The sequence below is a fragment of the Oncorhynchus keta genome, chromosome 16 (assembly GCF_023373465.1).
Source record: "Oncorhynchus keta strain PuntledgeMale-10-30-2019 chromosome 16, Oket_V2, whole genome shotgun sequence".
Classification (NCBI taxonomy): domain Eukaryota; kingdom Metazoa; phylum Chordata; class Actinopteri; order Salmoniformes; family Salmonidae; genus Oncorhynchus; species Oncorhynchus keta.
This window is the reverse complement of record NC_068436.1, coordinates 4,505,098-4,532,454: the sequence shown is the minus strand read 5'-3', so window position 1 is coordinate 4,532,454 and position 27,357 is coordinate 4,505,098. Positions and strand designations below refer to the sequence as shown.

The following is a 27,357-nucleotide window of genomic DNA, read 5'->3' as shown; positions in this document are numbered from 1 at the left end:
GTGTGTGTGTGTGTGTGTGTGTGTGTGTGTGTGTGTGTGTGTGTGTGTGGTGGTATATTACAAAAACATTAAGTATAAGTTCCATTCCAATGTATTTACTATTTGTCTTCCAAATGTTGTTTCCAAACAACATGAGAGAGAGGTGACTTTGACCTTGTACAGGGGAGAAGAAAAACTCCAAACCATACCAGCAGTCCTGATCTCACCACTGATCTCTCTCTCCGTTTGGAGGTAGAGGGAAAGAACTACAACCCCACCTACAGCTGAGTGGCTGCTAACCCTGTCAGCAAACATACAAGTAGCCTAGTGGTTAATGTTGGGCCAGTAACCAAAAGGTTGCTAGATCGAATCCCCGAGCTGACACAGTAAAAATCTGTTGTTCTGCCACTGAGAACAAGGCAGTTAACCCACTGTTCCTAGGCCATCATTGTAAGTAAGAATTTGTTCTTGAAACCTGTTAGGGCGCATGAACCGCTAGCGGGACACCTACGACAACATCTGGTGAAATTGCAAAATGTAGTGCAAAATGAAAATGTTTTAATATTAAACATTCATGAAAATACAAGTGTCATACATCATTTAAAAGCTTAACTTCTTGTTAACCCAACCATGTTGTCAGATTTCAAAAAGGCTTAACGGCGAAAGCACAACATTTGATTATCTGAGGACAGCGCCCCACATCAAAATACTTATTCAACCAGCACAGATGTCAAGAAATCACAAATTGTGATTAAATTAATCCCTTACCTTTGAAGGTCTTCTTCTGTTTGTAATCCCAAGGGTCCCAGTTACACAATGAATGGTGGTTTTGTTCGATAAAGTCCTTTATATCCAAAAAAGTCAGTTTAGTTGGCGCCAATGATCTCAGTAATCCACTCGTGCATACAAACAAATACAAACGAATCCAAAAATGTACTGGTAAAGTTCATCCAAACAAGTAAAGAAAAATGTCTAATTAATCCTCAGGTACTCTAATATCTAAATAAATAAACATATTTAAGAAGGAGAATAGCATGTTCAATAGGGAAGATAAATAACAAAGAACGTGCACCTCATTCTTGCAACAAAAATACTACTTTTCTAATAAGAGACTCCTTGGAAAAACTACAACCACTTGCCATTTTTCAAAAAACAAGCCTGAAACCCTTTCTAAAGACTGTTGACATCTAGTGGAAGCCATAGAAACTGCAATCTGGATCCTTTCTATTTGTATATCCCATAGGCTAGCATTGAAATGGCCTGTGACCTCAAAAACAACATTTCTGGATGGATTTCCTCATGATTTTGCCTGCCATATCAGTTCTGTTATACTCACAGACATTATTTTAACAGTTTTAAAAACGACGGAGTGTTTTCTATCCAATGCTATCAACTGTATGCATACCTTAGCTTCTGGGCCTGAGTAACCGGCAGTTTACTTTGGGCATGTCAGTCATACGAAATTCTGAACAATAACCAGTATGCCAAAGAAGTTTCAACTGACTTGCCTAGTTAAATAAAGGTAATTTTTTTAAAAACTTCAAGGAATAATGACACTGCTTTATAGCTCTCGTTCACACGCTCTGAGAGTGTGAAAATGTGTTTTGGTGATGAAATTTCCCTTCCTTATGTTATAAAATACATTTTACCAAGACAAATATGGTTTCTTATGTTCAGTGGGATCTTGCTGTAACATATCATTAACATTATATAAAAAAGTTGGATTTTGTAACATCCGATAATAAGCACTGAACTCTGTTGACAGAGCAGGGACGCTTTCTCGCAGTAACTTTTGATGATTTTACATGTTTCCGTGGGACACAAAAAGCTAAATCAACATGACACGAGTCAAATTAAATATAAAAGGCTTGAAAATAAAAAGCGTGGGGTGCGCTCAGTGCTCCGTTGACCTTTCACAGAGAGATGCTTGTTTTTGTGAGAAATCTTCGAAAAATAACAGGAATTTCGCATTAATATGAAAATAGGGAAATACTAAGTAATGTCTCAAAATTGATTGTTTTGTGTCCTCGAGAAGAAAGATGACGAGTTCCACAGTGAGCCTGTCAGTTAGCCTTAATTCTCAGCATCCAGCCAAGCTGACACAATTCTATTTTCTAGGTTTTTGACAACTTTCTTTCTCTGGCCTTCATTGATTTAGTCACCCTACATTTGGCCATCCCGCAAGGGTAAACACCTTTGAACAGATTATGAATGAGACATGCGGGTTTGGACCATTGGTTTTCATAGAGGAGTATCTACACAATTAACATTCTATTTTATCCATTGGTCAAAATATGTGTTTTTGATTGGACATCCTTTTGATGTATAAATTCATGTCATAGTCCACTCTATTACACTCAAAAGTTACTTCAACTTCAACCAGTGAATGCTATCAATATCTAGCTCTGCTAGCTGTTCTACCAGTCTCTCTTAAAGAATGAAGGCAAACTAATAGCACACCCTGCACACAGGAAGTTATATTTGTAAGCGGTATGCAGTCGGTTGATAACGATATCACCAAAGTATGTTGTATCGGACATTTCAAACAACAATCCCAGCTAATGAGAAAACAGTCATGGTTTTATATTTAAGAGAATGAACAAGATTTAACAAGGAAACCTTGTGGCTAATTTGACTGATTGTATCTGCAGTAAGGAGGTGTGGCTGCTGTGAAACATTATTCCGTGGGGGAACTATTAGAGGTTGATGTCCACGCCAGCCATGATGTTGGTGACCTCATCAGGTTTTATTAAATAAAAGTCCTGGCTTTTCTAATTTGGGTGAAAGTCTGTCCTCTTTCTTCCGTGACCCGGAAACTGATAAGTGGTCGAGTCGTTGAGTAAAGTGTCAATTCGTTAGTATGCAAACTTAGAATAACTTAGAATATTTGCATGCAGGTTTTGTGTTCCTTGATCATTCATTTTATGAGTTTGTCCTGAAAATCTATCTATGTTTGTGTATTTGTATAGACTACTACACCTAATATAGTATAGAAGAGGAATTTTAATTTAATATAATTTCACTGATTTAAATTCTATTTCCTTTAATAAAATGTTGTATCCTGTTTACTAGTTCGATTCTAATTCAATTATCCAACTTTTTCCAGCATGAGAGTTACTTAAATCATTTATAAAACATTTCGCGAGCTACACATTTTTTTCTAGCTTTCAAATAGTGACATTCTTCTCTTCTCCTCTCCCCTGCAACTCTTCCCCAGGTCTTTAGTGGACAAAAAATGTAGCACACAGATTTCTGTCAATATTCCTGGTAAAATAATGGTTAATAACTCTAAGGGGGCCCTATAAAATCTGTGATTTTTTCTCCCAAACTGTGTTTTATATTTTCCCAAATTATATTCTCAGATTGTCTCCTGGTTTTAGATTGTTTTTGTTTTCCACTCTTAAAATGACAATTGTTTTAAAGAGAAACTAGTTTAATTTATACAAATGATATACTTACTCATGGAATACTTCCACCAGGTGAGCCTACTTTGCAGTTAAAGCTGCAATTTGCTTGAGTTTTGTTTTTGTGTATTTTACTTTTGGTTTTGTACAACAGCTTCAAACAGCTGAAAATACAATATTTTTCATTATGAAAAAGATATTCCACTGCGGTTTAGATGGTACAATGATTCCCCTCGCTATAGTTGCTTGTTTTGTCACATAAACAACCAGGAAATGGAAAGAGTGATTTCTGCATAGAGCATCTATAACATGAGAAGGTTTTGCTGAAAGAAAGTATTTCTGTCAACTCAATAGATAGTTATCACATCAACTGGTTACACACGGATTGATATACAAACTCAGGCATCACACAGACAGACAGGCAATATTGGCAGATATTGTGCTTAGTTATTTTAACAGCCAATTAATCCAATAGCAAAAAAAAGTGGATGTATGTTTCAAAATTGCCCTTTGAATCTAGTATGCTATAGTACTGTAAATTACAGTACATTACAATGTTTTCATGTTAGGCAATACAATTGCATTACCCATTAAAATGTACTGAACATCCAATTTCCATTATATTGGCCAAAGACTTCAATATTGGTTTCATCAGACCAGAGAATCTTGTTTCTTATGGTCTGACAGTCCTTTAGGTGCCTTTAGGCAAACTCCAAGCGGGCTGTCATGTGCCTTTTACTGAGGAGTGGCTTCTGTCTCGCCACTATACCATAAAGGCCTGATTGGTGGAGTGCTGCTGAGATGGCTGTCCTTCTGGAAGGTTCTCCCATCTCCACAGAGGAACACTGGAACTCTATTTAATAATGATGGAGGCCACTATGTTCTTGGGGACCTTCAATGCTGCAGACATTTTTTGTTACCTTTTCCCAGATCTGTGCTTTGACACCATCCTGTCTCAGAGCTCTACGGACAACTCCTACAACTCCAATCAAGTTCTCCAAACATCTCATGGATGATCAATGGAAACAGGATGCACATGAGCTCAATTTGAGTCTCATAGCATAGGGTCTGATTAATTACGTAAATAAGGTGTTCAGTTTTTATTTTTAATAAATTTTTTTAAAAACTTAAAAACCTGTTTTCAGGTTGTCATTATGGGGTATTGTGTGTAGGCTGTAACGAAACAAAATGTGGAAAAAGGGAATGGGTCTGAACACTTTCCGAATGCATGCAATATGTTTTTATTTTTTATTCACCGCAGAATAAATTCTTAAAGCATAGCTATGTGGTTGAGAGGGTAAAATTCCAATAAAATGTACCATCTTACTGCCCCTCCTGTTTCCAATCTGCCTTAATAAAGCATTGAAAAAATAAGGGTGGAATTCCACAAAAAAATATTCTCAATCGGCCCTTAATATCAATAACTATTTAGGCTTTAAACCATTTTCATTTCTAAACCATTGATTGTTTGAGAAACAGAGTTATTGTGTTTTGATGCTGCCTTTTACCTGCACTGAATCCCACAAAAAGTGTTTTCACAACATTCTCTTAAAAATTCCAATATTTAGGTTTAACACTTAATTTCTGTGTATTATAACACGTACAATAAGCTGAGTTTACAAACAAACACCCTCCAAACACCAGATCTCAGCTTACTGCCTGCCTTCCAGGACCTCAACAGCATCAAGGACCTCAACAGACCTTCCAGGACCTCAACAGACCTCAGTCACCCTAGCCACGGCATGTTCATCCTGTTACCATTTAGAAGGCGGAGACAGACATTACAAAGCTGTGACCGAGAGACTGAAATAGTTTTTACCTCCAGGACATCAAACTGTTAAATAGTCACCACTTGCCGGCCTCTGCCGTGAACTTAGTCACTGTTACTAGCCAGCTACCACCCGTTACTCTGCCCTGCACTTTAGAGACTGCTGCCCTGTGTAATGTGTCTTTAAACACTGCTCACTTTAATGTTTACATACTGTTTTACCCATACCTTTTCTATTCATATCCTAAATGTCTAAACACACCATAAAATACAAATGTATTTATATTCCAGACTCTGACATTGCTCATTCTGATATTTCTTCGTTATTTTCTTTTTCTTTTTTGGATTTGTGTGTATTGTTATAATTACAGGGTAATTATATAGTCATGTTACACTGCATGTACATTTTTTTGCAGATCCCACTCCCCTGAGACACCATCAGAGAGTGGGGGGTCACGGCCAGGGATCAGCCAATATTGACAGCAACCCCGGAGCAATTAGGGTTAATTCCTTTGCTCAAGGACAGAACGACAGATGTTTACCTTTCGGTTACTGGCCCAACACTTCAAACCTCCATGCTACCTACAGTATTGCTCTGTTGGAGCAAGAAACATAAGCATTTCACTGCACCTGCTATAACATCTGCAAAATATGTGTATGCTACCAATAATATTTGATTTGATTAGATGTTTGATTAGGAGCACTACTTTTCATGGTTTCATTACACAACCATGCTGTTTTCAGACTTTCTACTTTTACAGTCTAGTTTCACACAGCAGCCATCTCTAATCTTTGTTAAGACACCAGCACGGGGAAGAGACAAATAAAGCACTTACCATATCCTCAAAAGTTCAAATTATATACAACAATACACTTTTTTGGCATTAGCCCTACTCTGAACCCGAAATCTAGTTTGAACAGGTTTTTGGTGCCTGTCACCTTGGGCGTGTGGTCGATGATATCAGTCAGAGATGGTGTATTTCTCCCTGCCCCCCGTTTGTTATCTTCTCTGTTTCTCTGCAGCCCCACCACATCCTGTCTAGCTTAGAGACAGAGACATTATCTACACCTCCATAAAGAGAAATAAACGTCATTCATCATACCCCTTGTATCTTAAAATGATTTAATGAGCATTTCATCCAGTTAAGATGCTATTGGTGAGCTTGTGGTGGTGTACTTCACAGCAAAACGAAGATCTCTTTATGAGAGTGCCTGCTAAATGTGGGTGCAGGGGACTGTGAGCATGGTTTGTGGTGCCAGCTCTCTTGCTTTGAGAGAAGATGTGCAGAGATAGAGGGCGGTACCACGTCTCCCCTATATGCAAGTGAGAATGACAGCGACTGACCCATATAGGTTACTGACCTCAGAGAAAACACATCAGCAATAACCACACACTGTTAAGATGGCGATAGAGAAGAGTACACTAATACACACACAGACAATATGAGTGTGTTTTAGGGGTTGATGGAATCCATATACGTTTACACTCGTTCATTTTGATAAATGTATTTGCGTGGCTTTACTTGAGATTTAGCAACCACAAGGCTCCCACTCTCTCTCTGTTTGTGGGTGTTGTTTTGAGACTAACATCAGGACCTTATTCAAAGATTCTTGCAGAGTGATGTACAGAAGAGGTGTCTGTACAGTATGTTCTATACAACACATTTCTATCAGGACCACACCATGCTTACAGAAAGAGACATGCTACTCTGAGCTTTGGAAACCCTGATCTAGAGATACACCAGAATCACCTGTTCAAGTGTCAAAACACCTTGATATCCTATTCAATGTAAACACATGAGATCAACCCCAACAACCTTCTGAATAATGTTCTATACAGCTGAGCGGAAATGGAGGAAAACTTGCCTCCCTGCGGACCTGGCATCCTTTCACTCCCTCCTCTCTACATTTTCCTCCTCTGTCTCTGCTGCTAAAGCCATTTTCTACCACTCTAAATTCCAAGCATCTGCCTCTAACCCTAGGAAGCTCTTTGCCACCTTCTCCTCACTCCTGAATCCTCCTCCCCCTCCCCCCTCCTCCTCCCTCTCTGCAGATGACTTCGTCAACCATTTTGAAAAGAAGGTCGACGACATCCGATCCTCGTTTGCTAAGTCAAACGGCACCGCTGGTTCTGCTCACACTGCCCTAACCTGTGCTCTGACCTCTTTCTCCCCTCTCTCTCCAGATGAAATCTCGCGTCTTGTGATGGCCGGCCGCCCAACAACCTGCCCGCTTGACCCTATCCCCTCCTCTCTTCTCCAGACCATTTCCGGAGACCTTCTCCCTTACCTCACCTCGCTCATCAACTCATCCCTGACCGCTGGCTACGTCCCTTCCGTCCTCAAGAGAGCGAGAGTTGCACCCCTTCTGAAAAAACCTACACTCAATCCCTCTGATGTCAACAACTACAGACCAGTATCCCTTCTTTCTTTCTCTCCAAAACTCTTGAACGTGCCGTCCTTGGCCAGCTCTCCCGCTATCTCTCTCTGAATGACCTTCTTGATCCAAATCAGTCAGGTTTCAAGACTAGTCATTCAACTGAGACTGCTCTTCTCTGTATCACGGAGGCGCTCCGCACCGCTAAAGCTAACTCTCTCTCCTCTGCTCTCATCCTTCTAGACCTATCGGCTGCCTTCGATACTGTGAACCATCAGATCCTCCTCTCCACCCTCTCCGAGTTGGGCATCTCCGGCGCGGCCTACGCTTGGATTGCGTCCTACCTGACAGGTCGCTCCTACCAGGTGGCGTGGCGAGAATCTGTCTCCTCACCACGCGCTCTCACCACTGGTGTCCCCCAGGGCTCTGTTCTAGGCCCTCTCCTATTCTCGCTATACACCAAGTCACTTGGCTCTGTCATAACCTCACATGGTCTCTCCTATCATTGCTATGCAGACGACACACAATTAATCTTCTCCTTTCCCCCCTCTGATGACCAGGTGGCGATTCGCATCTCTGCATGTCTGGCAGACATATCAGTGTGGATGACGGATCACCACCTCAAGCTGAACCTCGGCAAGACGGAGCTGCTCTTCCTCCCGGGGAAGGACTGCCCGTTCCATGATCTCGCCATCACGGTTGACAACTCCATTGTGTCCTCCTCCCAGAGCGCTAAGAACCTTGGCGTGATCCTGGACAACACCCTGTCGTTCTCAACTAACATCAAGGCGGTGGCCCGTTCCTGTAGGTTCATGCTCTACAACATCCGCAGAGTACGACCCTGCCTCACACAGGAAGCGGCGCAGGTCCTAATCCAGGCACTTGTCATCTCCCGTCTGGACTACTGCAACTCGCTGTTGGCTGGGCTCCCTGCCTGTGCCATTAAACCCCTACAACTCATCCAGAACGCCGCAGCCCGTCTGGTGTTCAACCTTCCCAAGTTCTCTCACGTCACCCCGCTCCTCTGCTCTCTCCACTGGCTTCCAGTTGAAGCTCGCATCCGCTACAAGACCATGGTGCTTGCCTACGGAGCTGTGAGGGGAACGGCACCTCAGTACCTCCAGGCTCTGATCAGGCCCTACACCCAAACAAGGGCACTGCGTTCATCCACCTCTGGCCTGCTCGCCTCCCTACCACTGAGGAAGTACAGTTCCCGCTCAGCCCAGTCAAAATTGTTCGCTGCTCTGGCCCCCCAATGGTGGAACAAACTCCCTCACGACGCCAGGACAGCGGAGTCAATCACCACCTTCCGGAGACACCTGAAACCCCACCTCTTTAAGGAATACCTAGGATAGGATAAGTAATCCTTCTCACCCCCCCCCCCCTTTTAAGATTTAGATGCACTATTGTAAAGTGACTATTCTACTGGATGTCATAAGGTGAATGCACCAATTTGTAAGTCGCTCTGGATAAGAGCGTCTGCTAAATGACTTAAATGTAAATGTAATGTAAATGAATAACACTTTGAAAATAAATATTTTATGACAAATATCTCTCCATATTATTACAAATAGTTCGATTTAATTTTCTTTACAACAGTTAATTCTACTGTATGTCAAGTCATATTGGGGCGGCAGCGTAGCCTAGTGGTTAGAGCGTTGGACTAGTAACCGGAAGGTTGCAAGTTCAAACCCCCGAGCCGACAAGGTACAAAATCTGTCGTTCTGCTCCTGAACAGGCAGTTAACACACTGTTCCTAGGCTGTCATTGAAAATAAGAATGTGTTCTTAACTGACTTGCCTAGTTAAATAAAGGTATAAAAAAAATATATATATATATATTACAGATAATACACAATGCTACTCTTACTGTATTCCAACACACACCATGAAGAGAATGAGAGAGTCAGGTACCGGTAAAGTTATATGCAAATATGATATTGATGATACATTCAGCACTGTATGTCTGATTGTGGCCAGGGTAAATTATTAATTTAAACGTTTAAGCATTTGATGAGCTCTTTGCCAAGGCAAATGTCAACCCCCCACAAAGCTTGTTTATCCCCCACTCATACCAAGTACAATCTTCTAGCTTTCACCTGGCTGAGTTAGCCGATGCAACACACCCACACAGATCTCCTGTTACCCCACACAAGCCCCCAACCTTCCCACAATCTGTCTGCTCCTCCCAAACGTATTCCTGAGGAAGACGTTTTCTTTGATCAGCCACCTGCAGCCCAGCCTCAAATCTCAGAGATTCCAAAGACTCTTCCAAGCAGCATTGTGTTACAAGTCCATTGGTTTTCCATTTCAACCAAACTACTTTAAAGGTGAAATAAAAACTTTTTTTTTTTACTTTCTCTCACCAACTTTGCTCTCTGCTTTTCAACAGGTTGGTTGGTCATCCACCATCCATCAACATTCAAAGATTCTCTAGAGAATATGAAGTGAGAAAACGAATGCACACATAATGGGTTAGACAGAGTCAGCTATTTGAGAGGGACACGTACAGGATAAGTGAAATGTGTTCCAGTAAATGTATCTTACCTTTGTTGGCATCTCCCCTATGGTGAATAATACTGTAAAGATGTCTGTGAACACCACCAAGGCTGCTGCTGAGATAACAGGATAGTATCTTCCTCCATGCCTCTTGTCTTTGTTGTGTGGAGTTGTGTGGGGGAAAACAAATACAATACCTGACACACAGTGTTTTCAGAACCAAAACTTCCATGAAACCTTAGTCCTATATATACTGTATACACAGTGTCTTCAGAAAGTATTCACACCCCTTGACTTTTTCCACATTTTGTTGTGTTACAGCCTGAATTTAAAATGAATTAAATGTAGATTTTGTGTCACTGGCCTACCTACACACAATACCCCATAATGTCAAAGTGGAATTATGTTTTTAGACATTTTTACAAAATAATTCAAAATCAAAATCTGAAATGTCTTGAGTCAATAAGTATTCAACCCCTTTGTTATGGCAAACCTAAATATGTTCAGGAGAAAATAATTCTCTTAACAAGTCACAGAACAAGTTGCATGGACTTGTGTCCAATAATATTGTTTCACATGCTTTTTGAATGACTACCTCATCTCTGTACCCCACAACATACAATTATCTGTAAGGTCCCCTCAGTCGAGCAGTGAATTTCAAACACAAAGAGAATTTAGGCTTTCAAATGGCTTGCAAAGAAGGCCGCATTTTAGTAGATTAGGTAAAAATATTAAAAATATATCCCTTTGAGCATGGTGAAGTTATTAATTACACTTTGGATGGTGTATCAATACACAAATCAAATCAAATGGATTTATATAGCCCTTCGTACATCAGCTGATATCTCAAAGTGCTGTACAGAAACCCAGCCTAAAACCCCAAACAGCAAGCAATGCAGGTGTAGAAGCACGGTGGCTAGGAAAAACTCCCTAGAAAGGCCAAAACCTAGGAAGAAACCTAGACAGGAACCAGGCTATGTGGGTGGCCAGTCCTCTTCTGGCTGTGCCGAGTGGAGAGTCACTACAAAGATACAGGCGTCCTTCCTAACTCAGTTGACGGAGTGGTGACCAAGCATGATGAAGAAACGGGAGCTTTTTCGCCTACAAAAATATTATTTTTTGGAAAAAAGGAACATTTGCTATCTAACTGGGAGTCCCCTGAGTGAAAGCATCCGAAGTTCTTCAAAGGTAAATAATTAAATTTGGTTGCTTTTCTTATTTTCGTGAAAATGTTGCCTGCTGCCAGCAGAGCTAGCATAGCATTATGCCATGATAAACTTACACAAATGCTTGTCTAGCGTTGGCTGTAACGCATATTTTGAAAATCTGAGTTAACAAAAGGCTAAGCTTGTGTTTGAATATATTTATTTCATTTCATTTGCGATTTTCATGAAGAGGAAAAGTTTCTAGGGGTATTTATGTCCGCTGCATTATGCTAATGCGTTTGAGGCTATGATTACGCTCCCGGATACGGGTTTGCTTGTCGCAAGAGGTTAAGGAGAAGTTTATCTAAAGTTCCATGTATAATAGTTGTATCTATTATCAATGTTTATTATGAGTATTTCTGTGAATTGATGTGGCTCTCTGCAAAATCACTGTATGTTTTGGAACTACTGAACATAACACGCCAATGTAAAATTAGATTTTTGGATATAAATATGCAATTTATCGAACAAAACATACATGTATTGTGTAACATGAAGTCCTATGAGTGTCATCTGATGAAGATCATCAAAGGTTAGTGATTCATTTTATCTATATTTCTGCTTTTTGTGACTCCTATCTTTGGCTGGAACAATGGCTGGGTTTTTCTGTGACTTGGTGGTTGACCTAACATAATCGTTTGTGGAGCTTTCACTGTAAAGCCTTTTTGTAATCAGACACTGTGTCTGGATTAATGATAATGTTATCTTTAAAATGGTGCCTAATACTTGTATGTTTGAGAAATGTGATTTATGAGATTTCTGTTGTTTTGAATTTGGCGCCCTGCAATTTCACTGGCTGTTGAAGAGGGGTTCTGCTAGCAGAACCCCGTTCCCAGGCATGTTCTCTCCTCCCATTCATCTACACTGATTGAAGTGGATTTAGCAGGTAACCGTGAAATCAAGGGATCATAACTTTCACCTGGATTAATCTGGTCTGTCTATGTCATGGAAAGAGCAGGTTATCCTGATATTTTGTACACTCAGTGTATATACCTCACACAATAGCATACAGAAGGCTACCATACATGATAATGCAATCTGCAAATAGTTCACAGTGAAATTATATTTTCTCCACTAGAAGGTGCTCTTTTAATCTATGTCCCTTCCACAGGACGGTTGAGCTAACGTAGCCTAATGCGAATAGCATGAGTTTGTAAGTAAAGTGAACATTTCCCAGGACATAGACATATCTGATATTGGCAGAAAGCTTAGATTCTTGTTAATCTAACTGCACTGACCACTTTCCAGTAGCTATTACACTGAAATAATACCATGCTATTGTTTGAGGAGAGTGCACACATTTTAACATGAAAGTTAATTCATTAACAAATTAGGCACATTTGGGCGGTCTTGATTTAAAAATGCAATAGATCATTGATCAGTCTAAAACTTTGCACATTCACTGCTGTCACCTAGTGGCCAAAATCGAAATTGCACCTGGGCTGGAATAATACATTATGGCCTTTCTCTTGCATTTCAAAGATGATGGTACAAAAAAATACACAAAAACGGTTGTTTTTTTCTTTGTATTATATTTTACCAGATCTATTGTGTTATTTTCTCCTACATTCCTTTCACATTTCCAAAAATGTCAAAGTGTTTCAAGAATATGCATATCCTTGCTTCAGGGCCTGACATACAGGCAGTTGGATTTGGGTATGTCATTTTAGGTGAAAATTGAAAAAAAGGGGCGGATCCTTAAGATTTTAACAACCTAGACTCTGGTTCATCACTACATAACAAGTCTACTAACTGCTCCCTGTATCTTTAGAGGGATGGTTATTATAATGTAATGAGCTCAGACATGATGGCAGTCCTGGATTATCCAATTTCTCACACATGCTTCTTCTGCTAAACCTCCATCTCATCTCCTCAGGGTGTTGTGATGTTGACGGCGATGATGTGATTACTGACAGGGTAATCAAATACACCACTGTAGATGGAGTTGTAATCTTATCTCTCGAGAGGGAGAGACAGACTGGTGATGAGACGAGGGGTGTAAACATTTGCCCAAACAGTTGCAACTAAAACAGCAGTTCTATTGGATAAATTCAGGTATGTCCCTCCCCTTTCTGTTTCCTTCTGTTTAAGAAACATTTTGCAACAGAATCGTCTTAATGAATACACCACAAAGGGCTGCTGGTCTGGTTGAGTCTATTCTCTCCTCTGTACCAGGACAAGATCACATCTTTCCGGTTCTTCACAGTGCGCACCACTGAACAGCTGGAGCTTTAGAGGAATGAACCATTTGTTCAGATGGAGAAGGATTGCCAGACTGGTGTTCGTGCTGCTATATTTTGTCATTAATGGTATGTTTCTTTTGTTTTTACTGATTTGCTGCACTAACTAAAATTGTATGTGGGAGATGACAGATAAGTAGCCAAATGTTTTTATTCTTAAATGTTCAATGTTTTAATTAGCAACATTTGTCAAATAAAAAATTGTGAATCATTTAAACAGTGCAACATTTACACTGTGTGTAAGCCTATCGCTAAGACTCATTCCAAAATAACATTCCTCCCTTTCTGGAGAGACGTGCTCCTGTATCCTGTCCGAGCATTAGACAAATATTTAAAGTAAGGGATAGATACAGACAGAGACTAGTTTCTAAAAACAGAGCTCTTTCATGGGAAGAAAGAGTTGTAGGATATAAAAGTTTGTGATCTATACACCAACTACAGAGTATGCCAATACCTTATTGATTCATAGACTAACTTAGATGAGAGATTAATCATATTTTGGAAACAACAGGCTGATAACTTTTTATAGTTCTCTGAGACTGAGACTGTAGCTTGTCATTAGAAACTAATTTGTGTTCTATACGAATTTTGGCCAAATGATAGAAGTCATGTGTTTAGGCTCACAGTGCCTGTCCATTGATGTTTGAAAAGACTAATGACTATGGATGTGACAATAAAACATGCACCTTTATGGACATGATGAAAATTATGAAATTCTTTCATGGATATCAATATCTAAAAGTCATTAGGTAAAATTAACATTAAAACTCAGTGGCATTTAAGCTACTTTCGAGGGGGACATTAAACAGGAAATGTTTGTGGTTTATGTCATTATGTGGTCAGTGGCTGTCTGTCACATAGACGGATGGAAGAGTGCGAGGCAGGTCGTTGGAAAAGGCGATGTCTTTTTGATGAAGTTCATGGTCTGGTCACAAGTCAGCTCACCACAAATGTGATGTTCCTCTGTTCATAGCGTGAGACAAAAAAAGTGGTGGTTTTTTTAGGGTATAGGTGTCTCACTTGAATGTCTTAAAACTGAGAATGAAGACGTTCAAGAGAAATAAGAGCTTCTCTACATGACCAAAAGTATGTGGTCAGCAGTGGTGTAAAGTACTTAATTAAAAATACTTTAAAGTACTACTTAAGTAGTTTTTTGGGGTTGGCCTTATGAATCCAAGCAGGCAGCGTTCTCTTGGCATCCGCCAAACCCAGATTCATCCATCAGACTGCCAGATGGTGAAGCGTGAATTCCAATGCTCAAGAGTCCAATGGCGGTGAGCTTTACTTTAATCCAGCTGATGCTTCGCATTGCGCATGGTGATTTTAGGCTTGTGTGTGTGGCTGCTCGGTCATGGAAACCCATCGGGTTGCTCCCGATGAAGAGTTCTTGTGCTGACATTGCTTCCAGAGGCATATTGGAACTCAGAAGTGAGTGTTGAAACCAAGGACAGACCATTTTTACACGTTATAGGCCTACTATAGGCTAACGTTAACTAGCTGGCCTGGCACATCATTGCCAATGAAAGGAAGTTAGGCTAGCTATAGCAAGCATTTTAGCCAGGCAGCCTAGAACAACATAACCTAAAAGTGTGTAGCCTACTGTATGACCGTTTCCAACATGAAAGAGGAGGATGTCATTGGTGTTTCTCTTCAAGTAGGTTGAGTCAACATATTTTTTTATACTTGCATGCATAATTCTGCTTTGAAGTTGATAAACTTGTAACCCCACTTTTGAGAAAATGGCCTTTGAATGTTTTGGTACACCTACTGGAGAGTTCTTTGTCTACACATATTCAGCATTCACACACTCTTAAGCCTTAGCCCCACCCAACCACTGATTTCAAGACTAAAACTGGTGAAAGTAGTAGTCTACAATAAGGAAATACTCCACGTAAAAATATACTTCATATACTCCTTGGTCTATATCTTAATGTGACTATGAAAGTGTCCAGATAAAAATATGTAATAATTATTAGATGATGCTTACCCAGACACTAAATTAATGGGAAAATCAATGCTATAACCACCCCTCCAGCCACATCTAGCTGTGGTTGGGTCATTATTGTCTTGACATGTTCATGAAATAGCAAGTTAGCTAAACAATGAACCATAACACCAACCCATAGCTTCAGTACAAACGGATTGGTATAGCTAGCGACCATCCATGAAGTTTGAATCTGCAGGTAGCTAAAGCTAACCAACTAGGTTCAATGTTAGCCAGCTAGCTAACATATGGCTATAACTAGCATCTCCTTTGTTTTGTTGACGTTGAGTGAGAGGTTGAGTGCCCTCACCTCCTCCCTGTAGGCTGTCTCGTCGTTGTTGGTAATCAAGCCCAATGCAAGGGCCCCTCAGGGGTGGTTGCTCAGTCCCCTCCTGTACTGCCTGTTCAATCATGACTGCACGGCCACGCATGACTCCAACACGATCATTACATTTGCAGATGACACAACAGTGGTAGGCCTGATTACCGACAGCCTATAAGGAGGATGTCAGAGACCTGGCCGTGTGTTCCCAGGACAACAACCTCTCCCTCAACATGATCAAGAAGAAGGAAATTATTGTGGACTACAGGAAAAAGAGGACCAAGCACGCCGCCGTTTTCATTGACGGGGCCGCAGTGGAGCAGGTTGAGAGCTTCAAGTTCCTTGGTGTCCACATCACCAACAAACTAACATGGTCCAAGAACACCAAGGCAGTCGTGAAGAGGGCACGACCAAACTTATTCCCATTCTGGAGACTGAGAAGATTTTGCATGGGTCCTCAGATCCTCTACTCTCTGTTGTTATAATCAATGCATAGTCACTTTAATAACTCTACCTACATGTACATACTCTACCTACATGTACATACTACCTCAACTAACCGGTGCCCCGCACATTGACTCTGTATCGGTACCCCCCTGTATATAGTCTTGCTATTGTTATTTTACTGCTGCTCTTTAATTACTTGCTACACTTATTCTTATCCTTATTATTTTTAACTGCATTATTGGTTAGGGGCTCGTAAGTACGCATTTCACTGTAGTGTCTACACCTGCTGTATTTGGCACATGTGACTAATGCGATTTGATTTGATTTGTTGGGAGGCCGGTAAGGTGGAGGTGATATGATCGATGACTAGTCTCTCAAAGCACTTCATGATGACAGAAGTGAGTGGTACGGGGCAGAAGTAATTTAGTTCAGTTATTTTTGCCTTCTTACAGGGTACAGGAGCAATGGTAGCCATCTTGAAGCATGTGGGGACTTCAGACTGGGATAGGGAGCAATTGAATATGTCCATAAATACACCAGCCAGCTGGTCTGTGCATGCTCTGAGGACACGGCTAGGGATGCCGTCTGGGCCAGCAGCCTTGCGAGGGTTAACACATTTAAATGTTTTACTCACGTCAGGCACGGAGAAGGTGTTATCCTCAAAGCGGTCAAAGAAGGTGTTTAGTTTGTCTGGAAGCGTGACGTCGTTGTGCGTGACGTTGTTGTACGTGACGTGATTGGTTTTCTATTTTGTAGTCCGTTATTTCCTGTAGACCCTGCCACATACAGTGGGGCAAAACAATATTTAGTCAGCCACCAAGTTCTCCCACTTAAAAAGATGAGAGAGGCCTGTAATTGTCATCATAGGTACACTTCAACTATAACAGACAACATGAGAAAATAAAAAATCCAGAAAATCACATTGTAGGATTTTTAATGAATTTATTTGCAAATTATAAGTAAAATAAGTATAACTTATTCATCATATAATCATCATAACTGATGTCATTTTCCAATGAAAAATATATTTCCCAGCAAAAATCATTGCAGTTGTGCAGTTGCACATGCTGTTTTTTTATATGGCTACTGCAATACCTGTGTCCAAAATAACACAGTTACAGTCACGTTTGTACCTGCAGGGTTACATTTACATTTTTACATTTAAGTCATTTAGCAGACGCTCTTATCCAGAGCGACTTACAAATTGGTGCATTCACCTTATGACATCCAGTGGAACAGCCGCTTTACAATAGTTAATGTTAATGGGTTAATGTTAGATTATACTGTACAATTATACTTAGATTATTAGATTAATTAGATTATACTGTACTACACAAAGTAATTGTGTAGTACAGGGGTAGGCAACCCTCTTCCTGGAGGGCCGCAGGTACTACAGGATTTTGTTACAACTAGGCACCACACCTGACCAACTGAGCTAATTGATCAGTTCAGTTATTGTCTAAATTCAACACACCTGTCTTTCCAGGTCAGTTAAATGAAAAACATCAATCACCTGCGTCACTCCAGGATCAGGGTTGCCTAACCCCTGGTTTAGTGGTTAGGTCCTAACTCTGGTTATTTTGCAGTTATACTGTAATTGCTGCTTTCAAAATAACCATTATACTGCAAATACTGTAACTGCAGTTTCACAATTAAAATGAACTACAAGTTGATGGCACAGCCAATGCTTTGTTGTTAATTGTCAGTTTTACTGTTACAGTAGCCAGCTGCAGAAATAGCCCCTCGACATTTGCATACATATTTTAAAACTGTTTTTCTCATAACAACTCACTGTTTGTGTGTTGTCTATCCTTTGTTACAATCCCTATGGCGATGCTGAGAAGTATGTTTATCCTAAATCCTAAACAAGACTTTGGTATGTGAGTATGTGTGGGTGAGACATAAACGCAGAACGATATTAGGCTTATTTCGTATGCATTCTTAATATCAAATCAAATTTATTTATATAGCCCTTCTTACATCAGCTGATATATCAAAGTGCTGTACAGAAACCCAGTCTAAAACCCCAAACAGCAAGCAATGCAGGTGTAGAAGCATGATGGCTTGGAAATACTCCCTAGAATGGTCAAAACCTAGTAAGAAACATAGAGAGGAACCAGGCTATGAGGGGTGGCCAGTCCTCTTCTGGCTGTGTCTGGAGTATGTACGCTGGACTAGCTGGGCTAGCTTCCTTGTGCTGAAGAACATACAACATTAGGGAGACTATCACCACAATGTTCATCGTCTCATCACCAATTTATATAGTTAATTTACTTAGAGAATGTGAAAACAATGTTGTACAAAAGTACTGTAGTTACACTCCTAGGCCTTACCCACACATGTAAAATAGCCTTCCCTTTCCCAGTGCAATTTCACTTTCATTTTTAGAAATCCAAACACCCCTATCAGGTCAACATTGATCTGACAACTGTAAGAATTATAAGTCACGGGTGACCTTTAGCATTACTGAGAACTATTCTGTTCGCAGCAATGAAAAGTATTCATTGCAGTGGAATCTTATTTCACCACATACAGTAGGCCTGTGTGTGAGATGGGACTCCTGTACACAGGGAAGACTGTGTGGGGCTGCTTCTCAGTGTGGTCAAACCACTAACGTGACAGAAGGCGGCGGACCACACGATGTGACAGACGGATGGGAAAGGAAATGACTCTGTGTTCACAAGCAGAGACACAGTCACATATTCAGATAGACTATGTATACAGTTCGCTATTGGAGGACAAATACATTATCTTCGTAGGGTGTGCATGAGTTCTCTTCTATTCACCTGTACAACTAATACTGAAAAGCTGCTCTTGTACAAGCCCAATAATATGCCTTTGGGCCTATGAGCCAATAACCAGATTATTAAGCTAATGACCTGGGTAACCTAATGCCTAATTGAGCCCACCTGCTGCCTACATTAAGACTATGTCTCCTCAGAGGATGTGACACTGAAACATTTGTTCTACCTTACTCAACACCTAAAACCATAGCTGTTGGAAGTAGTAGGGGTGCCGAAAAGTCAGAAGTAGTGCACTGGGCATTTAATCGTCCTGTATTAGCGGACCGATATAGCCATCTGTTGTGCCAATATAGCCCCCCCCACCCCCCACCCCCAAACTACTTCCTGCAGCTGGGCCTAAAATCTACAAATATTTTGCAGTTAAGACTTTTTTATTTATGAAAAAGAAGAAGATACTATTTAGGGAAAAAAAGGAAATACTTTAAAGTACTACTTCATTTGTTTTTGGGGAGTATCTGTACTTTAACATTTATAGTTTTGACAACTTCTACTTTTACTCCACTACATTCCTAAAGAAAATAATGTACATTTTATTCCATGCATTCTCCCTGACACCCAAAAGTACTCATTACATTTTCAATGCTTAGCAGGACAAAGAAAAGTAAAATGCACGCACTTATCAAGAGAACATGCCTAGTCATCCCTCCTGCGTATAATCTGGCAGACGCATTAACCACAAATGCTTAGTTTGTAAATTATGTCTGAGTGTTGTAGTGTGCCCCTGGCTATCCGTAAATAAAAACGATTTAAAAAGAAGAACAATGAGCTCTGGTTTGTTTGAAATAAGGAATTTGAAATTATTCATACTTTTACCGTTGACACTTAAGTATATTTTAGCCTTTAAATTTACTTTTGATACTTAAGTAGATTTAAAACCAAACACTTACATTTTTACTCAAGTAGTATTTTACTGGGTGACTCATTTTGATTTTTTATTAAGGTGTTTTTACTTTTATTCAAGTATGACAATTTGATACTTTTTCCACCAATGATTATTGATATACATTACATCTGTCTAGATAATTACATCTGAGTAATTTAGCAGACACATTTCTACAGGCTACAGCTGCTTATAATCAGAATATTTTTACAGTGTCCATTTGTAACCTGCCTCTTTCCTACTACTAGTAGGACAACCATCATGCCCCTGATCTATTTTTCTGTTTTCTCAACACAAAACCTTATTTGAACAAATAACACATAGGCTAACGCCTACAATAGCCCTCTATCAGGTTGAAATGTTCCTCTGACCCTGAAATTCAAAGGATTCGATCTAGGCTATTTGAGAGGCTGTAGTGGAAAGTTATGTTACATGGTAATGAAATATTTCTTGTAAAGTCATGTGCTTTTCAGTGATATCCTTGACTTTTATTTGGGGGGGGGGGGACTTTCCTCACTCAGAGAATGCATTTCCATGTGAACTTAATTTCTGACACAATATTCAACTACTAGTTCCTAATAATTATTTCCTGACCCCAACCATCACATTAGGCCTGTAAATAACTAAGAAGGACTTTGATACTCAAGTCAGTAGTGTCATTCCAGACGACTACAATGCAGACGTGCAGAAAACATGAACTAATGATTGAATGCCATTGTCATCTTCAGTGCAGTCTGACATCAGATCACAATATCATATGGATGCAGTTACTGACATGTTATACACTCATCCAGGTATTGTGAGATTTAGTGTGCGACTGCAGTCATTGTGTTAATATTTAGTCTCTCTCTTTCCACAGTACTCTGTGCTTCCCAGCAAACAGTCCAGTCTGAGACTCAGCAGGTGAAAGGCATCGTGGGACAGTCTTTCTCTTTTCAAGAGAGGGTGATCAAGTCTGGCAATTTACTTTATGGAGACCGTGGCAGTATTGCAAATGTGTACCCTGGTAAAGAAGGCAAAATCACCCTTGAGAAGAGATTTGAAAACCGCCTCCACTTGAACAATGTTACAAGATACTTCACTCTGTCAGACCTTCAGATAGACGATGCAGGGGTTTATACTGTGGAGAATACAGACGAAGAGAAAAAAATAAATACATTTGAGCTCACTGTATACAGTAAGTGTGTGTGTGTTCTGTATATCACAAACACATTTAATATAGGTTCCAATTTCAATTTATTTGTATTTTTTCTTCCAGATTTTGTTTCCAAACCTCAGGTGACAGAGTGTGACAGCAGCTCCTGTAGTGTGGTGTGTTCTGTGGACAATGAAAAAGAGGTGACCTTGACCTTGTACAGGGGAGAGGAAATACTAAACCAGACCAGCAGTCCTGATCTCACCACCGATCTCTCTCTCCATTTGGAGGTAGAGGGAAAGAACTACAACTCCACCTACAGCTGTGTGTCTTCCAACCCTGTCAGCAATGAGACCGTTCTTGTCCCAAAATGTTGCGGTGAAGATGGTCATCCTAATGATGTTGGTAAGAGACATTTTGAATTTAAACCATCCTGAAAATAGCATTTACCAAGTCAAACTGAAGTGTAGTTGAACTCATTCAAAACATATTTTACAAAAATAATTTCCTTGTGTTTTATTTCAGACATGAATGAGAGGACCCTGGGTGTGCTTATTATTGCTGTAATATGCGTTCTGGTTGCCTCAGGGCTGTTTGGATTTGCAATCTATCTAAGGAAGAGTAGAAATGGACACTCACAAGGCAGGTATTTATCTTTTACAGGTGTGAGGTCACTCCCCAAAGTCACGACATGGGTCGTGTTTTGGAAAAGGTAGGAAATGTTTGCTTGAACCCAGGATGCAGGTCAAATAAAGTGTTGTATCTTCCACACTTCCTCTGCTTGGTCAGACAGTGTCATTATCCCAGACAACTTCTCGAAATGTTGAAAAAGCAGAAGGCACACACACTCTCTGACAATGATTACTTTAATAGCTTGGCTTATCTGACACCAAAATAGCTCCTGAGTGTTTACAGAACCTGTGCTGTGGGGTGAGCATCTATATGTCTCTGTCAGTTATTCACACCTCCCCTTAAGCCTATATTTACTTTCCTTTATTTGTCTTCTTAGATTCAGCCGAAAGAGTGCAGGTTGACATTGAGTATACAGAGATAACTCCTAAAAAACAAACAGATAACCAGGTTAGTAAAAATGTTACAGGCTGATTGACAATACAGCAGCCCTCATGTCTACAACTGTTGGCTTTATCTCTGTGCCAGTGGGTTAATGTGGTCTTGAGTTGCACAGACCACCTGAGTTTGATACCTGGCCTGATGTCGTTGCAACCAGTTTTGCCCATTTGGTTGCACAATGAGAAGCCACACGGCACATATGGTGTCCCGGAGCACCAAGTCTAGGTCCAAAAGACTTCTTAACAGCTTCTACCCCCAAGCCATAAGACTCTGTACCGGTAACCCCTGTATATAGCCCCGCTATTGTTATTTCACTGCTGCTCTTTAATTATTTGTAACTTTTTTACTTAACACTTATTTTTCTTAAAACTGCATTGTTGGTTAAGGGCTTGTACAGTAAGTAAGCATTTCACTGTAAGGTCTACTACACCTGTCGTATTCGGCGCATGTGACAAATAACATTTGATTTGTTTAGTAATGCCTTCGATCTTCATGTAGTCTTTTACAGTATTTGCAAAGTCTGTAGAATTTTAAAGTTAGGCTTCGTGATTCCCTCTACTAGCTTTAGGAAAGGTTCTAGATGTGTTGTGTTGACTGTTGAGTTCCCTACTGCAGAACAACGAGAGTAGACAAGAGATCGTCAGGCTTGTCCTGTTTCCTTCCTCTGGCACAAAGTTTATAATAAAGAAGCATAAGAACTTTTTTTGTTTTTGTTACTTTCCTAACCTCTTATCTCCCCACTCTCTGCCCCTTATTTCCCTGTCCCTCCCTCCTTCTCCTTGCCTAGGAGGAGCGAACAGATATACCAGAATTGGAGTCACACAGAACAGATATACCAGAATTGGAGTGGCGTAGAGACAACCCTAAGCTGACATCAGTTTATGATACACTCCTGTTACATCGCATGGCTGCCAGCGGGGATGTTGACACAGCATGAAAGAGACAAATGTGAAGTCAATAGGATAACTCACATCATGTAGGGGACAGTATATCATGAAGAGGACATTGAAACGAAACGAAAGTAAAAAATGATTCACCCAGAAAACCTTTTACGAGGCACAGTTGTTATGAGAGAAAAATCCCCTGGAACTGTTGAGCTGATATTAGAATTTCAGGCTTCCTTTTTAGGTCATTCTCACAAACCTGTCAAATAGAGACCTCAATGACATCCACTGATAAGGACCAATTCAATAGCTATCCATTGAGTTAGTAGCAGGGTATCCTTCTTTTCAAGTGCCTTTTTCCCCAAATCTCAATGTATAGGTTAAAACAAATGGAACATATATTTTAATACATTTCACTAGTGTGTTTGCTATGCTACTGCTGGACCAACGCTTCCTTTCAGTACTGTCTGTTCTGTTGTTTAAATGTAGGTGCCTCCCCTGTATCGTTTTATAGCTGGTCATTGTTTAGCTTGCCAGTGGATAGCTGCTGTGTACATAATATAAAAAGAGCAGGTGTTTGAGATAAAACCACCTACTCCTTAGAAGGTAAGGCTGTTAGGCTTCTTTAGAAACACAACGGTCCATAGATACACGTTTTCCTTTCACCGTGTATGTTGTATTGAAAATAACTTTGAGGGATAGATCTTGATTTAATTAAATTGTAGCTCTTAATTAGCTTGTTTAGTTTATTATGATGGACCATTTATTGGTTGTCCCTATCTATGAAGCACATCCTTCCTTAAGAATACAATCACTCCCTCCTGCAGACTCTGTAGACTCTGTAGACTCTCCTTCTATCAGAGCATGTTGTGCTCCACCTATATTATTGCAGCCTTTGTATATACCTGTGCCAGCACAGGTTACTGTGACCCGAAATGTTTTACATTAATGTTTTACATAATCTAGCACAATCTAGCATAATCTAGCACAACTCAAAATATGATGGTAGATTACTCCATTCCCCATTTATGTTTTTGTTGTCATTTAAATCTGTGTAAACAAATCATGTATTGCTTCAGAATACCTGGGTAAACTGTCATTCCTTGAAACCATGGCTGCTTCTATTAGTTTAAGAGTGGCAACATTTCACCAGAGACACAACTCCATGTTGGGGTTTTAACGTTGCCCACTTCTAGGGTCAAATAGGAGAGACAACTGTAATTGTTATAACTTCAAAATATGACAATACTTTTTTCACATCAACTCAAATTCTCAGTTATTTGGATACTATACAACCGGGGGTGCTCAGCTAGCTCGCCGAGCTTCCACACCTTAGCTGGCTCGAGAGGTCGTCTTCCCTCGGTGAGCTCGGCCGGTGCCCACCCCACGTCATGCTTCAGCTGGCCATCAGGCTCCCACACCTCACACCTCAGCCGGTTCATCAGGCTCCACGCCTCTGCCGGTTCGTCGGGATTCTACTCCCCAGCCGGCTTGTCCAGCACCCATGCCTTGGCTGGCCCGTCAGGCTCGCCCAGGTGGTATGCCGGGTGGCGTCCCTAGAGGTGGCGGTACTGTTGCGCCTGCTCCCGCTCTCCCTCTCTGGCGCTCGAGGGCGCCAGACTGCCTTCATTATGCACACCTTTCACCATCATTACGCGCAGCTGCGCATCATTGGACTCCATTACCTTGTTGATTGCCCCTCCTATATTTATCTGTTCCTTGGTTAGATCCCAGTGTCAGCATTATTGTCGTTATGTGTTCTTGTCCAGACGCTGTCCTGTTCCATGTCCGTTGCCATTAAAGGGTCACTCCTTGTACATGCTTCTTGTCTCCCAGTGTCTGTCCTCAAAAACTGTTGGAAGCATCAGGGAGTTTGTTTTAGTTTTATTTGGTGACGTCGGGTCCGGATGCTATCGCCTAGGGAACCGGTGGTGCCTCAGCGAGCTCGTCGAGCTTCCACACCTTAGCTGGCTCGAGAGCTCGTTTTCCCTCGGTGGGCTCGGCCGGCGCCCACCCCACGTCCTGCTTCAGCTGGCCATCAGGCTCCCACACCTCAGCCAGTTCGTCAGGCTCCCACGCCTCTGCCAGTTTGTCAGGATTCTACTCCCCAGCCGGCTTGTCCAGCTCCCATGCCTCGGCCCCGTCAGGCTCGCGCAGGTGGTATGCCGGGTGGCGCCCCTAGAGGTGGCGGTACTGTTGCGCCTGCTCCCGATCTCCCTCTCTGGCGCTTGAGGGTGCCAGACTGTCTTCATTACGCACACCTTTCACCATCATTACGCGCAGCTGCGCATCATTGGACTCACCTGGACTCCATTACCTTGTTGATTGCCCCTTCTATATCTGTCTGCTTCTTTGGTTAGATCCCTGTGTCAGCATTAATGTCGTTGTGTTCCTGTCCAGACACTGTTCTGTCCTGTTCCATGTCCGTGGTTAATTAAATGTTCACTCCCTGTGCCTGCTTCTCATCTCCAGCGTCGTGCTTACAGCTCTGATATTTTCCTTTGTAACTGGTGTTTCTCTACAGCCAAGGTGTTGTAACGGGTTTGTAGCTGGGCTCTGTTTCTAGTCATTGTGTTAAAACGTGCCTGAAACTGGTCTCTGTCTTTATTCAAGGCGTTGAAAGAAGTCTCCAGTTGGTCTCTCTCCTTAGTCAGGTTTTTGTAACTAAGTTCTTCCTTTTCTGAAGTATGGTTGGCCGTTAAAAGAGAGAGTTCTGGACAGTTGATTGTAGTGATCGTCATCTGTGATGGAACAGAGAACAAATGTACAAGTTTATGTTTCTTTACACACACACTGACGCTAACACACACGGACATACACACTCACACCCTACCACCCGTGATTTTTGAATAGTCACAGTATACAGAGAGACTTATGACTGGTCAGCAAGAGAAGACAATGCAGTCCCAGAGAAACTGAGGCCAGTCTGTAAGGCTGACAGTTCTGATTCCCAAGTGTCAGTCCTGCAGGTGTCGAGAAACAAATATAATATACACCTGATTTGGTCCTACTGTATCTATCTTAGTCTTTCCAGCTGACCAGTTTCTCCCTCATAAACCAATGCTGTTCTGATACCAAAAGGAACTGATGCTGTGGTTTCCCACACACACACACACACAGACAGACAGTAACAGCATTCTGTCCTCTACTCCCATTTCCATTAAATTATTTGGTTCCAATTCAAAAGGAATTTGTTTTGTGTGAAATGTGTCATTACTACATAGAAAGACACCGTATAATGATTTTGAACATGATTCTGATTGATTTATAAAACCTTGCAGCATTTCATACATACTTAACAGGTCAACAAAAAAAGGACAACAAAAAGTCAAGGTATTGGAGTGGCCATCACAAAGCCCTGACCTCAATCCCATAGAAATATGTGGACAGAACTGAAAAAGTGTGTGCGAGCATGGAGGCCTACAAATCTGACTCAGTTTCTCCAGCTCTGTCAGGAGGAATGGGCCAAAATTCACCCAACTTATTGTGTGAAGCTTGTGGAAGGCTACCTGAAATGTTTGACCCAAGTTAAACCATTTAAAGGCAATGCTACCAAATACTATTTGAGTGTATGTAAACTTCTGACCCACTGGGAATGTGATGAAAGAAGTAAAAGCTGAAATAAATAATTCTCTCTACTATTATTCTGACATTTCACATTCTTAAAAAAAAGTGGAGAGCCTAACTGACCTAAAACAGGGATTTTTTTACTCATATTAAATGTCAGGAATTGTGAAAAACTGAGTTTAAATATTTTTGCCTAAGGTGTATGTAAACTTCCGCCTTCAACTGTATATATTTTTATTTTATTTTAATTCAGGCTGTAACACAACAGAATGTGGAATAGTCAAGGGGTTTTAGTACATTCTGAAGGCACTGTATGCTCTTCAGGAGGTGATGATATTACAACCAAACAATTCAATAAATGTTTACAATCCCTTAAATGTTATGCAGTTGTCAACGGTTTTAGCAGAGCTGTGGTCTCCTTGACCCCCAGCAGGCTAATCGAACACTCTGCACTGTATTGTGACGTCTTATTGATAACGAACTACAGAAAAATATAGAAATGAAATAGCATAGAGTGCAACAACTCACTATGGTATCGACAGATTTAGTTTTTCCAGACCATAGCAATCTAAACCAAAGTATTGGCACCATTGGCAAAGATGTAAAAAAAAAAATCTGTATGAAATAAATCATACAAATATTGAGCTGTATTTGTATTTTATACTAATACAATTTCTCAGAGAAAGAGATTTTGTTTATCAAGTCAAAAACATTTTTCAAAAATAAAAATGGTCAAAACCCTTCAATATCTCACCTTGCAAGGATATCGGCCCTGATCCATTTTCTAAAATGT

General features: G+C 40.7%; 1 protein-coding gene across 12 annotated transcripts in view; it reads left to right on the top strand.

The window, feature by feature from the left end:
- LOC118395375 (SLAM family member 5-like) overlaps positions 1-27,357 on the top strand; it is a 261,843-nt gene that overhangs the window by 44,486 nt on the left and 190,000 nt on the right. For 2 of the 12 annotated variants that reach the window (XM_052464434.1, XM_052464436.1), the window contains exon 1: positions 13,015-13,539. The exons of 2 other annotated variants lie outside the window; for them this stretch is intronic. In XM_052464434.1, coding sequence (XP_052320394.1) covers positions 13,470-13,539 — 70 coding nt within the window. In that variant the 5' untranslated portion in view covers positions 13,015-13,469. Of the gene's footprint in view, positions 1-13,014; positions 13,540-20,766; positions 21,085-21,165; positions 21,448-21,567; positions 21,755-22,051; positions 22,123-22,900; positions 26,642-27,357 lie in introns of those variants that run through there. 8 more of the 12 variants (XM_035789137.2, XR_008065530.1, XM_035789135.2 and 5 more) reach the window with 8 other exon arrangements.